At 65.4% G+C, this 13,341-nt stretch overlaps 1 protein-coding gene across 1 annotated transcript in view; it reads left to right on the top strand.

The window, feature by feature from the left end:
• The first annotated feature begins 908 nt into the window (after window positions 1–908).
• The window catches only part of FAM53B (family with sequence similarity 53 member B), an 83,433-nt gene continuing 71,000 nt past the window's right edge, over window positions 909–13,341 (top strand). Inside the window, exons 1-2 of the mRNA XM_056815051.1 lie at window positions 909–1,298; window positions 1,599–1,770. Coding sequence (XP_056671029.1) covers window positions 909–1,298; window positions 1,599–1,770 — 562 coding nt within the window. The remainder of the gene's footprint in view (window positions 1,299–1,598; window positions 1,771–13,341) is intronic.

The following is a 13,341-nucleotide window of genomic DNA, read 5'->3' on the forward strand; positions in this document are numbered from 1 at the left end:
GCCAGCGGCAGGGCGCCAGCGGCGGGGCACCAGCGGCGGGAACGGGCGCCGGCGGTGGGAATGGAGCCTCTGATCTCACTCCAACAGCTGAGGCAGCTCAGCTCCTCTGCCAGGCTCAACCAGAACAAGGCGCTTCCCTCGGGAGGGGGGAGGAGGAGGAGGATGGCGGCAACACTGGTTTCCAGGCTCGCCAGGCAGCGGCTCTGTGGACTGGACCCCAGGAGCCGAGGCCTTGCAAGGGGAAGCGGGTGTTTGCCAGCAGGAGTCACTGTCAGCCTCCTAATGAAAAGGCTCCTCTCCGGGCATGGAGGTTGCTGAGGGACCAGGAAGGAAGCCCTGACATTTGTCAAGAAGTGTTTGTGTTTCCTGGGGGATTGGCTGCCGGCGGCCCTGGGAACACCTCGGGCCTCCGCTGGTTCTGGACTCCCGAACTGAAGGTCCGGAGAGCCCGCCCGGCGCTTGGAGAAGGTTTTTAATGCCAAGAGAGGGAAATGCTGGCCACACCAAGGTCATGACCTGAAGCATGGCGGCTGTCTTGGCTCCCTTCTCCCAGCCGGGCCCTCTGCGGCTCCCAGCGGTCAGGGAGGGAACCGGGCTGGGGGGGTGCGGAGGGGCCGGGGCGGGGCGCTCAGAACGGCCCACTGTGATTCCCCACAAAATCTCGGGGTTCCCTGAGCTCGCACTCGCTCAACAAGTGAATTGTTCCCTTCTGATGCCAGGATTGAAGCATCCGATAAAACCAAGGAAAGGTTCCTAGAAGCCACCCCAAAGGTTCTTGGTCCATGAATAGAACCATTCAGAGGGCTCAGACGCTTGGGCCAATGGGCAGCCGCCCAGACCTTCGCCTCCAGAAACGGGGCGCCAGCCTTTCTTGGGGGGCAGAAGGGGGGAAGGGGAAGGGCACCGAGATGACACACCCCAACGGGCCGGAGGGACGCCGAATCCTGGGCTGCCCGAGGGAGGAAGGAAGGAAGGGAGGAGAGCGAGCCGAGGGGCCCCCAGGTAGGCAGCACAATGGCAACATTGCTTGCTCGAGGGGGGTCACATTCCTGAACCCAAGTCCACAGTCCGGGTTACCGGGCAACCGCCGAGCCTCCCCTCGGAGCTGCAGAGACCTGGCCGGACCCCAGGTGCGGAAGAGAGCCCTGGCCCCGGGCCGAGGCCCCCCAGACCATGCCTCTCCCCAGCGAAACCGGCTTTGGGCACCGCGGCTCCAAGCCGAGCGCGGGGCCCGGGCTGAGGCGGAGGAGCTTTCTTTTCTGGGGGACCAGCGGGGTGCTGCAGGCGGCCGTGCCCTGGTGCCAGGGGCGGGCGGCTGCCACCTGGCCAGGTGGGCGTGAGGCAGGCCGGGTCAGCCCGGGATGCCGCCCCTTTCCCAGGACGCCCTCTAGCAGGGCCAGCCCCCAGCACACCCCGCGCTCCCGCCCACTGGAGGCTCCGTGCGCGCACACACACGCGCACAGCCCTGCGCACACACACACACAGACACACTCTCACTCACACACACTCACACACTCTCACACACGCACACGCCCCCCGTGTGGTCGCTCCTCACGCCGCCCGCCTGGGGCCAGCTGATGAGCAAGCGGCGGCGCTAGGCAGGGGCTGGGCGGGGGCGGCAGCAGCGGCAGCAGCTCCGGCGGCCACGACAGGACCGGCACCGGGACCAGGACCAGGACCAGCAGCGGCGGCACCAGCGGCACCAGCGGCGGCGGCGGCGGCTGAGCCTGGGGCTGGCGGGGCCCGGCCTGGCCCTGCCCTGCCCTCTCGGTGAGCGCCTTTAAAGGGACTCGTTGCGAACAGTTCAGGAAGTGACAAGCCCATTTCCTCCGCGGCCGCAGATCGCCGCCCGGCCACACACTTCCCGGGGGATCGCTGCCGGCCGCCCGCCGGGAGGTCGGCCCGAGCCACAGTAAGCCCCGCGCCCGCGCTCGCCGGGCCAGCCCGAGCGGCCAGGGGGCCAGAGAGCGCGCCGCTCCGGGGGGCTCCGGCCGCGCTCGCTCCCCGCCCCCCCATTCCCCTCCCTCCCCTCCTCGGCGGCTTTTTGTCCTGGCGCAGCGCCCCGGGGCCGGGGGCAGCGAGCCGGGAGGCGCGGAGGCAGCACGGGCACGGCCGCTCGCCCCGAAGTTTGCGACTTCCCGGGAGCCAACTCTTTTGTCTGGCCAAGTTTGCGTGTGCCCGGGGCGGGGGGGGGGGGGGGGGGGGCGCCCGGGCACCGGAGCTCAGCGCGGCGGCGCCCGCCCGTGCCCGCCCGCCTTCTCGGGCACTCATGCTGGGGCCACGCGCGGCGCGGGCACAGGGCAGGCGGCTGACTGCACGCTGTGCCCTCTGCCCGCCGGCCCAGGAGGTGAGTCCTGGGGCGGCCTCTGCGCCCCCTCCCCCCTCCCGGGGCTGTGGCAGCCCCCCCCCCCGCCCCCGTGCCCGGGAGCCCCGAGTGCAGGTCAGCGCTGGACCCCGGGAGTCCGGGGGGGCGCAGACACACCGGGGAACAATGCTGCGGGAAGGGGGCCGGCGGGCGGCGGGCTTGTGGGCTGGCCGCGGCGCTTCGGAACTTCCAGCGGTGCCTTCCCAAGTGGGGCCGGCTGGATTGGCACAAAGTGCACTTGGAAAGATGGGGAACAAAGAAAGGCTCTTTGCAGCGCCTGATCGATGATCTCCTGCCTCCTATAGGCTACGCTGCCAGTGTTCCATACGTTGTTACATTACATTCTTTGTGAGGCCAGAGAGTGGGAGCAGTGGCCCTGGCAGAGGGAGGGGGAGGGGAGCAGCTCCAGCCTGGGGGTGCCAGGGCAGTGCGGGCCACCTCACATGGGTGGCTGGGAATGCCGAAAATGGGTGACCTGCCGACTGGCCTTGTGCTCCTCTGCTGGCTGTCCTGGCGCTTCAGGTGTGTCCGTACACTTCCTGCTGGCCGGGGGTGCCCCAGCTGGGCTCTAGGACAAGCCGGGGACTCGCCCCAAGAGTATGGACCCATTCTCAGGGTGTAAGACTAAGGCTGTGGGGAACCCAAGCTGAGAGAGTGAACTGAATGCCCGACCAGCGCCAGCTGCTGCTCCCTGCGCTCTCCAGCGGGAGGCCAGTCCCTCATGGGGCTTACAGTTCTGTCACTTCCTGAATGGGGCTTCCCTGGGGGAGCTCCTCTCCTCACCCCCCCTCCCTCCACCCCCCAGGAAAGACAACGGACACATTTTTGCCTTCTATCAGCCTTTATGATGGAGGTCCCTGCTGTCCCGGAAGGTGTTCCAGGCTGGGGGGAGGGGCTCCCTGGGATGGGGTGCCCCCGAGGCGGATCGCTGGGCTGTGTGTGCTGGATTCTTTTTCCTGGTGGAGCTTTGATCTGTCTTAAACCAACCATGGGGCAGTCGTGGCCAGTGTTGGACGGCCGGCTGAAGCTGGAGCCCCTTAGAGGGCCACTGCACGGGGCTCCTCCACCCGCCACCGGCTTGGCTAAGAGGTTGTGACTCAGTTTCTCCCTTGAGCCCGGCAGCAGCTCGCCCCAGTAGCCAGGCAGCACCCCGGAGCCTGGTGGCACGTTGACTAGTGCGGTGCGGAAGTGGAGCGAGAGGGCCGGGATGTGACTGTCGGGCTTGTGCTGGTGGCCTCGCTGCGCCGTCGGCTCTTCTTTTCCCCTCCTCCTTCGGTCCCCTCAGTCTGGGGGAGCCGGGCCAGGGGGCAGAACTTCCCCCCGAGGCCTTCTGTGGAGGCCCTGCGGGGATAGACCGGAGAGGATGCTGAGAGCCATTTGGTGTTCGCCGGACCGGCGTTCCCAAGGCTTTGGGACTGAAGAGATGCCAGAGGCGTCTAGTCTCCTCTTCCCTTTTTACAGATGGGGAAACTGAGGCTGGGGGGCCGGAAAAGGCCACAGGGAATAAGCGGCAGATTCTCCGACTGCACATCCCTGTTTGAGGTGCCACTTCCTACGTCCTGCTGTGTCGAGGACGGCGGGCGGCCGAATGGCCAGCTGGAGCTCACAGTCTAAAATGGGTCCTTTTCCGCCAAGCAGAAACCAGAACCGAAACCGGTCCGAATGGCTGAGCGCAGCGAGCCAGCAGCAGCACCTTTGAGAGGGGAACAAAGAAGGCAGAGGCGCCCTCCTTACGTAATGAATAGCTGATAACGCGTCCGGTCTAGATGGGAACCAGATGCAGAGGCTCGCGTCGTTCCGGCAGGCGGGCACGCGGGCCGTCCTGGCGCTCGTCTGGGACAGGCCTGGGCCGGAGCTGCTCTCAGAGGTGCTCCGTCCGAGCCTCTCCTTCCGGGCGCCGGGCGGCCCCTGCTCACGCCTCCGTCCAGCGGAGCCAGGTCCGGGGGCCGAGGACCTGCCTGGCTCCCCTCCGCCCTGCCCCTTCTTTCCTGGCAACCGCGCTTCTCTGGGCCTCAGTTTCCTCATCTGTAAAGTGGGGGCTTGGGGTGGACGGCTTCTGAGGACCCTCCCTGCTCGGCTCGCTGACCCTTTCACTGATTTCTCTTCTTCAGCCAGCCGGAGGCTGGGCCAGGCTTCCCAGGCTTCCCTCTGCTGGCACCGTCACAGGGAAGGGGCTTCTTGTCTAAGAGGTGCTTGGAGATCTTCCGCATCTTCCAACGGGGGGGGGGAAGGGAAGGCCAGGCCGGGGGGTGCTCTGGGGGGGGAGGGAAGGCCAGATGAGGGGGAGATGCTCTGGGGGGGGGAGAGAGGGAAGGCCAGATGAGGGGATGCTCTGGGGGGGAGGGAAGGCCAGATGAGGGGGAGATGCTCTGGGGGGAGGAGAGGGAAGGCCAGATGAGGGGATGCTCTGGGGGGAGGAGAGGGAAGGCCAGATGAGGGGATGCTCTGGGGGGGAGGGAAGGCCAGATGAGGGGGAGATGCTCGGGGGGGGGAAGGGAAGGCCAGATGAGGGGATGCTCTGGGGGGGGAGAGGGAAGGCCAGGCCGGGGGGTGCTCTGAGGGGTGAGAGGGAAGGCCAGACAAGAGAGAGATGCTCTGGGGGGGAGAGAAGGCCAGATGAGGGGGAGATGCTCTGAGGGGGGAGAAGGAAGGCCAGATGAGGGGATGCTCGGGGGGGGGAGAGGGAAGGCCAGGCCGGGGGGTGCTCTGAGGGGTGAGAGGGAAGGCCAGATGAGGGGGAGATGCTCTGAGGGGGGAGAGGGAAGGCCAGGCTGGGGGGTGCTCTGGGGGGGGAGAGGGAAGGCCAGATGAGGGGATGCTCTGGGGGGGAAGGGAAGGCCAGACCAGGGGATGCTCTGGGGGGAAGGGAAGGCCAGATGAGGGGGAGATGCTCTGAGGGGGGAGAGGGAAGGCCAGATGAGGGGATGCTCTGGGGGGGAGAGGGAAGGCCAGATGAGGGGGAGATTCTCTGGGGGGGGGAGAGGGAAGGCCAGATGAGGGGATGCTCTGGGGGGGAAGGGAAGGCCAGATGAGGGGGAGATGCTCTGAGGGGGGAGAGGGAAGGCCAGATGAGGGGGAGATGCTCTGGGGGGGGGAGAGGGAAGGCCAGATGAGGGGATGCTCTGGGGGGGAGAGGGAAGGCCAGATGAGGGGGAGATGCTCTGGGTGGGGGGGAGAGGGAAGGCCAGGTGAGGGGATGCTCTGGGGGGGAGGGAAGGCCAGATGAGGGGGAGATGCTCTGGGCAGGGGGGAGAGGGAAGGCCAGACCAGGGGATGCTCTTTTCCCCTGCGGCGGCTGGAGAAAGTGGAGCGTTTCACTGCTTAGAGAGCGGAAGCCGTTTTGGGGGGGCACAGAGAGAGGAGAACCCTGCTGGGGCGTCCTGGGGCGTCCTGGGATCTGGCCAGGCTGAGACCTCCTGGAGGAGTTTGCATTTCAAAGGTCCCACCTCGGCCCTCTTCTCAGGCTTTCCTGCTTTCTGCTGGGTGCAGGGAGGAAGCTGCAGCTCACGTCACTCGGGGCCTCGGGGCCCAGCCAGGAAGAGCCTGGAAACTGCGGTCCCCGGGCACCCCGTCCCGCGGGGAGCGAGCGTTTCCATGGGCTCGCTCTTCGGAGATCCGAGCGGCTCACGCCAGTCCGCCCAGGAGCCCGACGGCCGGCTCCCTTCTGGATCGGCTCTTCCGCTTCTTCCCTTAAAAACAAAGTGACCCCCAATAAAATGGGGGTCCCCTGGGCCAGGACAGGAAAGCCGAGCCAGGACGGTGCCGGCGGTGCTTCTCGCCTTCCTCCGGGGGCCCTGAAGAAGGGGCGGCGTGTTTGCCGGGAGAGGCCCCGCCTGGGCCCTGTTTTATCTCAAGGGGGGTTTTGTTTAGTCTTGCGGACGCTCAGCTCGGCCGGGTGCAGCGCCGGAGCCCAGGACGGGCCGCTCAAGTGCTCATTCAGGCGCTTTCGGGGCAGCATTTTTTAAAACGCCGAACAAACCGCCCGCCACCTTCTGACTCCGGAGCGGCAGGTTCCGAGGCAGAAGAGGGCGAGGGGCTGGCGTTGGGGCTTCAGTGACCTGCCCGGGGCCAGATTTGAACCCAGGACCCCCGTCTCTCACCCGGCTCTCCATCTCCCGAGCCAGTTTCAAAGACAAACGCTGCTGCTGCTTCCTGACCTGCCGGCCCAGCAGGACCCCGTCCGTCCTCCCTCCCTCCCGTCCGAGGCTCCTTCGCTGGCTTTTCGGGCTGTCGGTTGTGGTTCTGATTTCAGTCAGTCGGATCACGAGGCGAGCGGCCTCAGGTTGGTGCGCCGCGGCCCTCTGCGGACCGGCCCAGGGGTCGGGCGGCTGCCTGGAGGAGGGGGTCTGGGGGGAGGCTGGAGTGTCAGGGCCGGGAGCAGCGACGGTCCAGGAAGCTGGCCGCAGAGCTCAGGGTGGGCCGTCCATCACGCTGCCGTTCACTGCCCCCCGGATCAGGAATCTGGCCTTCGGGGTTCAGACGGTCCCGGCTCCCGGACGGCCTGTTCTGCCTTAGTCTCGTGGCCGGGGCCTCGCCGGGGTGCAGATGCCTCCCGTGCAGCCCCCACGATGGGCAGGCGCTGGGCGAGGCCGGATCGTGTGCCCGGCTCGGGCTGGGGAGGCAGAGACGAAACGGCCCCGCTCCCGAGAAGCCTCGGCTGGCCCAGGGAGACGAGGGCTCCCCGCAGCGTGTCACTGTGTACACAGCCACAGAGAGGCCCCTACAGGCGGCTAACGGGAAGCACCAACCACTGGGCTTATGCATGGTGAGGCCTCAGACCTGGTCTGCAGGGAGAGAGCCCAGCCTGAAGGAGAGGCCATTCCAGCCCTGGGAGGTGGCCAGGGCCAAGGCGAGGCTGGGATCCTGGGGAAGAACGGGAGGAAGGTTCCTTTGACTAGATGGGGGGGGGGAGAGAGAGAGACAGAGAGAGAGAGAAAGAGAGAGACAGACAGAGAGAGGGAGGGAGAGAGGGGGAGAGAGAGAGAGAGAGAGAGAGAGAGAGAGAGAGAGAGAGAGAGAGAGAGAGAGAGAGAGAGAGAGAGAGAGAGACAGAGAGAGAGACAGAGAGAGAGACAGACAGAGAGAGGGAGGGAGAGAGGGGGAGAGAGAGAGAGAGAGAGAGAGAGAGAGAGAGAGAGAGAGAGAGAGAGAGAGAGAGAGACAGACAGAGAGAGGGAGGGAGAGAGGGGGAGAGAGAGAGAGAGAGAGAGAGGGAGAGAGAGAGAGGGAGAGAGAGACAGAGAGGGAGAGGGAGAGAGGAGAGGGAGAGAGAGACAGAGAAAGGGGAGAGGAGAGAGAGAGAGGACAGAGACAGAGAGACAGAGAGAGACAGAGACAGAGAGGGGGGGGAGAGATAGAGAGAGAGAGAGGGAGAGAGAGAGACAGAGAGAGAGAGACAGAGAGAGGGAGAGAGAGAGAGACAGACTGAGAGAGAGAGACAGAGAGAGGGAGAGACAGAGAGAGAGAGAGACAGTGACAGGGGAGAGAGAGACAGACTGAGAGAGAGAGGGAGAGACAGACAGACAGAGAGACAGACAGAGAGAGGGAGAGACAGAGACAGAGAGAGGGAGAGAGAGAGAGAGACAGACTGAGAGAGAGACAGAGAGAAGGAGAGAGAGAGACAGACAGAGAGACAGAGAGAGGGAGAGAGACAGACAGACAGACAGAGACAGGCACAGACAGAGACAGGCACAGACAGGCACAGACAGACAGACAGACAGAGACAGGCACAGACAGAGACAGGCACAGACAGACAGACAGAGACAGGCACAGACAGACAGACAGACAGAGACAGGCACAGACAGACAGACAGAGACAGACAGACAGGCAGGCAGAGACAGACAGACAGACAGGCACAGACAGACAGAGACAGGCACAGACAGGCACAGACAGACAGACAGACAGAGACAGGCACAGACAGAGACAGGCACAGACAGACAGACAGAGACAGGCACAGAAGGCACAGACAGACAGACAGAGACAGGCACAGACAGACAGACAGACAGACAGAGACAGGCACAGACAGACAGACAGAGACAGACAGACAGGCAGGCAGAGACAGACAGACAGACAGGCACAGACAGACAGACAGGCACAGACAGACAGAGACAGGCACAGACAGGCACAGACAGACAGACAGACAGACAGAGACAGGCACAGACAGACAGAGACAGGCACAGACAGACAGAGACAGGCACAGACAGAGAGACAGGCAGAGACAGACAGACAGACAGACAGAGACAGGCACAGACAGAGACAGGCACAGACAGGCACAGACAGACAGACAGACAGAGACAGGCACAGACAGAGACAGGCACAGACAGACAGACAGAGACAGGCACAGACAGACAGACAGACAGAGACAGGCACAGACAGACAGACAGAGACAGACAGACAGGCAGGCAGAGACAGACAGACAGACAGGCACAGACAGACAGACAGGCACAGACAGACAGAGACAGGCACAGACAGGCACAGACAGACAGACAGACAGACAGAGACAGGCACAGACAGACAGAGACAGGCACAGACAGACAGAGACAGGCACAGACAGAGAGACAGGCAGAGACAGACAGACAGAGACAGACAGACAGACAGAGACAGGCACAGACAGACAGACAGACAGAGACAGGCACAGACAGAGACAGGCACAGACAGACAGACAGAGACAGACAGACAGGCACAGACAGACAGACAGAGACAGGCAGAGACAGACAGACAGACAGGCAGGCAGAGACAGGGTGTCAGGGTCGATTGAGTTTGGGAGGTAGATTTGGGCCGGGGTGGAAAGCTGTAAAGCTAAACGGGGGCAGCTGTGTGGCCCCTGGGTTGAGAGGGGGAATTGGGGGGGAGAGATGACGGGCAAAGCTTTGGCCACTGGCCGGACAGGCGGGCGAAGGGAGTGAAGAGGTCCGAGGTGGTGGCCCGCTCAGGGCTCTCCAGGAAGGGTCGCTCCGAGGGAAGGGGATGAGTTAGTTCTGCTTTGCACGGCGGAATTTGAGGGGTCCGAGAGACGGCGAGTGGTGTGGTCGGCGGCCCCGGGGACGCGGGGGCTGGACGCCGCGTTCTGGGCCCCACTGACAGAGCAGAGTCAGGCCCAGGAGGGCGGTTGAGGTCCTCCAGGAGTGTAGGGAGGCGGCTCTGGAGGGCTGTGTGGAAGAGCTCTTGGAGGTCCCCCCAAACCCTGCTTTGGCCTCCTCTGATCCCTTGACTCGACGGGCTCCTGGTGGGTTCCTGGGCCCTTCTGGGGGCGGCGAGCAGGCCGGCGAGCCGGGAGAAGGGCAGCGGCTCCTGCTTTGGCCTCGGGCGTCCTTGGTCGGCCCCAGGGGCAGCCCGTTGGATCGTGCTTCCCAGGAAAGCTCAGAGGCCCCTGGGAAGGCCCCTCCGCTCCTCCTCGCGGCCCCCTTTGCACCCCCCACTGTAAGTGTGTCCAGGGCAGGGCCTGTCCTCAGCCTTGTCGCGGGGGCTGCTGGGCAGTCCGTCGGGGCTTCGTGACTGACCGCTTCTGGCTTGGAGCATTTCCTCCCCCGCTGTGCCCGCTGGGTGCCAGGCACCCGGCTGTGCCCCGGAGACTCGAAGGAAGGCAGAAAATAGCTCCCGCCCTCGTGGGGCTCCCGTCCGAGCCGAGAAAACACAGCTGTAACTAGGGGCGTGCGCAGGGGAGGGCGCAGATGGGCAAACCTCCTCACAGGCCGGCAGGGGCTCCCCCAGGAGAAGCCCGCTGGGCTCCCGGGGGGGGGGGGCAATCGGTTTCGGCAGGCTCTCCCTGCCCATAAAGCCTTGGGGGGGGGAAGCTTTTTCTTAGACCCCCCCCCCCAGCTCATTAGCACGTAAAAGGGCGACGAGCATTCTGGGCCTGGGCTGGCTCTGTGATATTGATGGGCAGCAGCTCCCTCTTTGGTTGTCGGGTGCCTAGTCTGTGTCGTCTCGCCAGGACTCAGTTTCTCCCGTTTGAAAGTCCACTTTATTCAGCTGGGCAGGAGGAGGATTTGGAGCAGGTGAGACCTCCGGGAAAAGTGGGACGCGCCGGCTGGGTGGTTCAGGGGTTCGAGCCAAGTCCAGAGCCAGGCGGTCCTGGGTTCGGAGCGGGCCTGACACTGCCTAGCCGGGTGACCCTGGGCAAGTCACTTCACTCCCATTCCGTGGCCCTTCTTGCTCTTCCGCCCTGGGTCTTCTCTGGGAGGCAGAGGTGGGTCCCGTCTGCCACCGACGGGCCTGTTCTGTTGGCTGGCCCTGCCACTGGCTGTGGCTGGCGGGGGGCGTTTCGTCTGTCCGGCAGGAAGAGCGCCGCGGAGCAAGCCTGGCCGCCGGGGGCTCGCCGGGCCCAGGGCAGCGGGGCCGTCCCTTGCTGACACGCAGCCTGATCCTGACCCGGTCGCTGCAGGAAAGGCCTCTGGAGCGGCTCCACCGACGGGCCGATTTCGCTGCCGTCAGGCCTGGTAAAGCTGCGAAAGGTTTGCCCGAAGTCGGCCCTTCCCGGAGCCGACGGGAGCCGCGTCTGAGCGTCTTTTCCGGAAGAACGTGGCCTCGGCAAAGGGAGGCGGGCGGGGGGGGGGGGGGGCTCCGGCTTCTGCGTCTCCCTTGGGTGCTGGGCAGGGCGCGGGGAGCCCGGCTTCCTCCTTGGCCTCGCCCTGTCCTCCCCCTTCTCTGCGCTCCAGCCGCAGCCACTGCCCGGGCCCCCGAGGGGGCCGGCACTGCTTCCTCGGGTAGGTGGGCTCCAGCTCAGATCCGGCCTCAGCACTGGTCAGCGGCAGGAGCTCGGCACGGCGCTTGGCCTCTGCCTTACTGCCCTGGAGAAGGAAATGGGCACCCCCGGAGGGTCCTGGTGGGCTGCGTCTGGGGGTCGTGAAGAGCCAGAGCGAGCGACCGAGCAAGCGAGCGAGCGAACGCTCTTCCCGTGGCAGCTCCTCCGTGCCTCAGTGGCTGCTTTAAGGGGGGCTTGGCTTCGTCAGCCTCGGTCTGCGAGCCCCCCTCCCCCGGCGCGCGTGCCCCCCGGGACGGCCTCAGGACCCTTGGGTCACCCGGGGGCTCCGAGGACGCCTCGGGATCGCCCTGGAGTGAGGCAGGGAGCCCCCCCCCGCGTGTGCCCAGACCCCAGATTCGTGCTCCCCGAGTCCTCAGAGGGGTCTGCCGGGGAGCTGTCAGACCCCTGAAGCGGGGGGCAGCCCTCCCGCTGGGGAGCCCGTGGCCTGAGCCTGCGGGGCCGCACAAACGCTGGCTCTGGATTTCTCCTTCTGTGCGTGCGGATCCCGCGTCGGCCCTCGGTCCTGCCACGCCGCTTCTTTGGGGCTTTTCAGACTCTCAGGCCAAGGTCCGAGCTGTGCTGCACCGTCCGGGGGGGCTCTGGGCCCCCCTTGTCCCTGCCAGAGCGAGCTGCGCTGTGCCATCCGGGGGGGAGCTCTGGGCCCCCCTTGTCCCTGCCAGAGCGAGCTGCACTGTGCTGTCTGGGGGAGCTCTGGGCCCCCCTTGTCCCTGCCAGAGCGAGCTGCACTGTGCTGTCTGGGGGGGCTCTGGGCCCCCCTTGTCCCTGCCAGAGCGAGCTGCACTGTGCTGCCTGGGGGGGGGCTCTGGGCCCCCCTTGTCCCTGCCAGAGCAAGCTGCACTGTGCTGCCTGGGGGGGGGCTCTGGGCCCCCCTTGTCCCTGCCAGAGCGAGCTGCACTGTGCTGTCTGGGGGGGCTCTGGGCCCCCCTTGTCCCTGCCAGAGCGAGCTGCACTGTGCTGTCTGGGGGGGCTCTGGGCCCCCCTTGTCCCTGCCAGAGCAAGCTGCACTGTGCTGTCTGGGGGGGCTCTGGGCCCCCCTTGTCCCTGCCAGAGCGAGCTGCACTGTGCTGTCTGGGGGGGCTCTGGGCCCCCCCTTGTCCCTGCCAGAGCGAGCTGCGCTGTGCCATCTGGGGGGGGGGCTCTGGGCCCCCCTTGTCCCTGCCAGAGCAAGCTGCACTGTGCTGCCTGGGGGGGGGCTCTGGAACGCAGGACCTCCCGCTCTAGGCCTGGCTCTCCATCCACTGAGCCTCCCAGCTGCCCCTCATAAACAACACTTTCTAAAGCCCGCCTGCCTCTGCGGTGTGGCGCGCTCTTGAAGCTCTCCTTTGACCGAGGACTGGTCTGGCGGCTCCTCCCATCTCCCCTCCGGAGTCCTGCGTGGTCTTTCCACATGGCCTGTTCCGGGTGGAGGCACCACGTGGCCTCTTCTTTGCACTTCCCCCGGCGTAGTCTTGGCATGGGCGCTTTCTTCCCTTTGCATGCTGCGGTAGGAGTCTGTCCACACCTCATTTTCCTCATTTCCTACAGCTTAGTGTAGACGCGTAAGCGCCCCGTCGGTAGAGGGAGCCTGGAGTCGGGAGCCTCTTCTTGGGTTCAGAGCTGCCCCCAGACGCTTCCCAGCCGTGTGACCCTGGGCAAGTCCCTTCACCCCCATGAGCTGGCACTTACTCCTGCCTCGGAACCAATTCGTCCTCTTGAGTCCGAGAGGGAAAGCAAAGGATTTAAACACAGACAGACACAGAGCCAACGAGGGGCGTCCCTGAGCCGGGAGGGCCCCCAGGGGCCGTGGAGCCCTTGACGTCCGGCTCGGACCGGAAGGCCTGCTGCTTTGCGGCCAAAGCTCCCGTGGTCAGGCTCTGTGCACGGCGGTGCTGTATTTACTAGCAATCGCCAGTCGTTCTGCTGTCTCGCCAATATAGCCCTTAATGAGGCGCCGTTGCTCTGGGTGGGAATCCGGCCTAGTAGGAGCCCCCCGAGCTTTGGACTCTGGCAGAGAAAGGAAAGTGTGAGCCCTCTGAGCATCGCGGAGGGGTCCAGACACCGGGCGGGAGCGAGCGGGAGCATCTTCTGTCTCTCTCCTCTTGTGCTCTTGTTCTTTTTCCAGAGGAAGAAGCGTGTTCTGGGGGAGTTTGGGGGAGGAGGGAGGGTTTGGGCAAGCTTGGGAGCGCTCATTGGAGAAACGGGATCACGAGAACCGGCCCAGTCACTGGGGCTG

Source organism: Monodelphis domestica, chromosome 1, assembly GCF_027887165.1.
Source record: "Monodelphis domestica isolate mMonDom1 chromosome 1, mMonDom1.pri, whole genome shotgun sequence".
NCBI lineage: Eukaryota > Metazoa > Chordata > Mammalia > Didelphimorphia > Didelphidae > Monodelphis > Monodelphis domestica.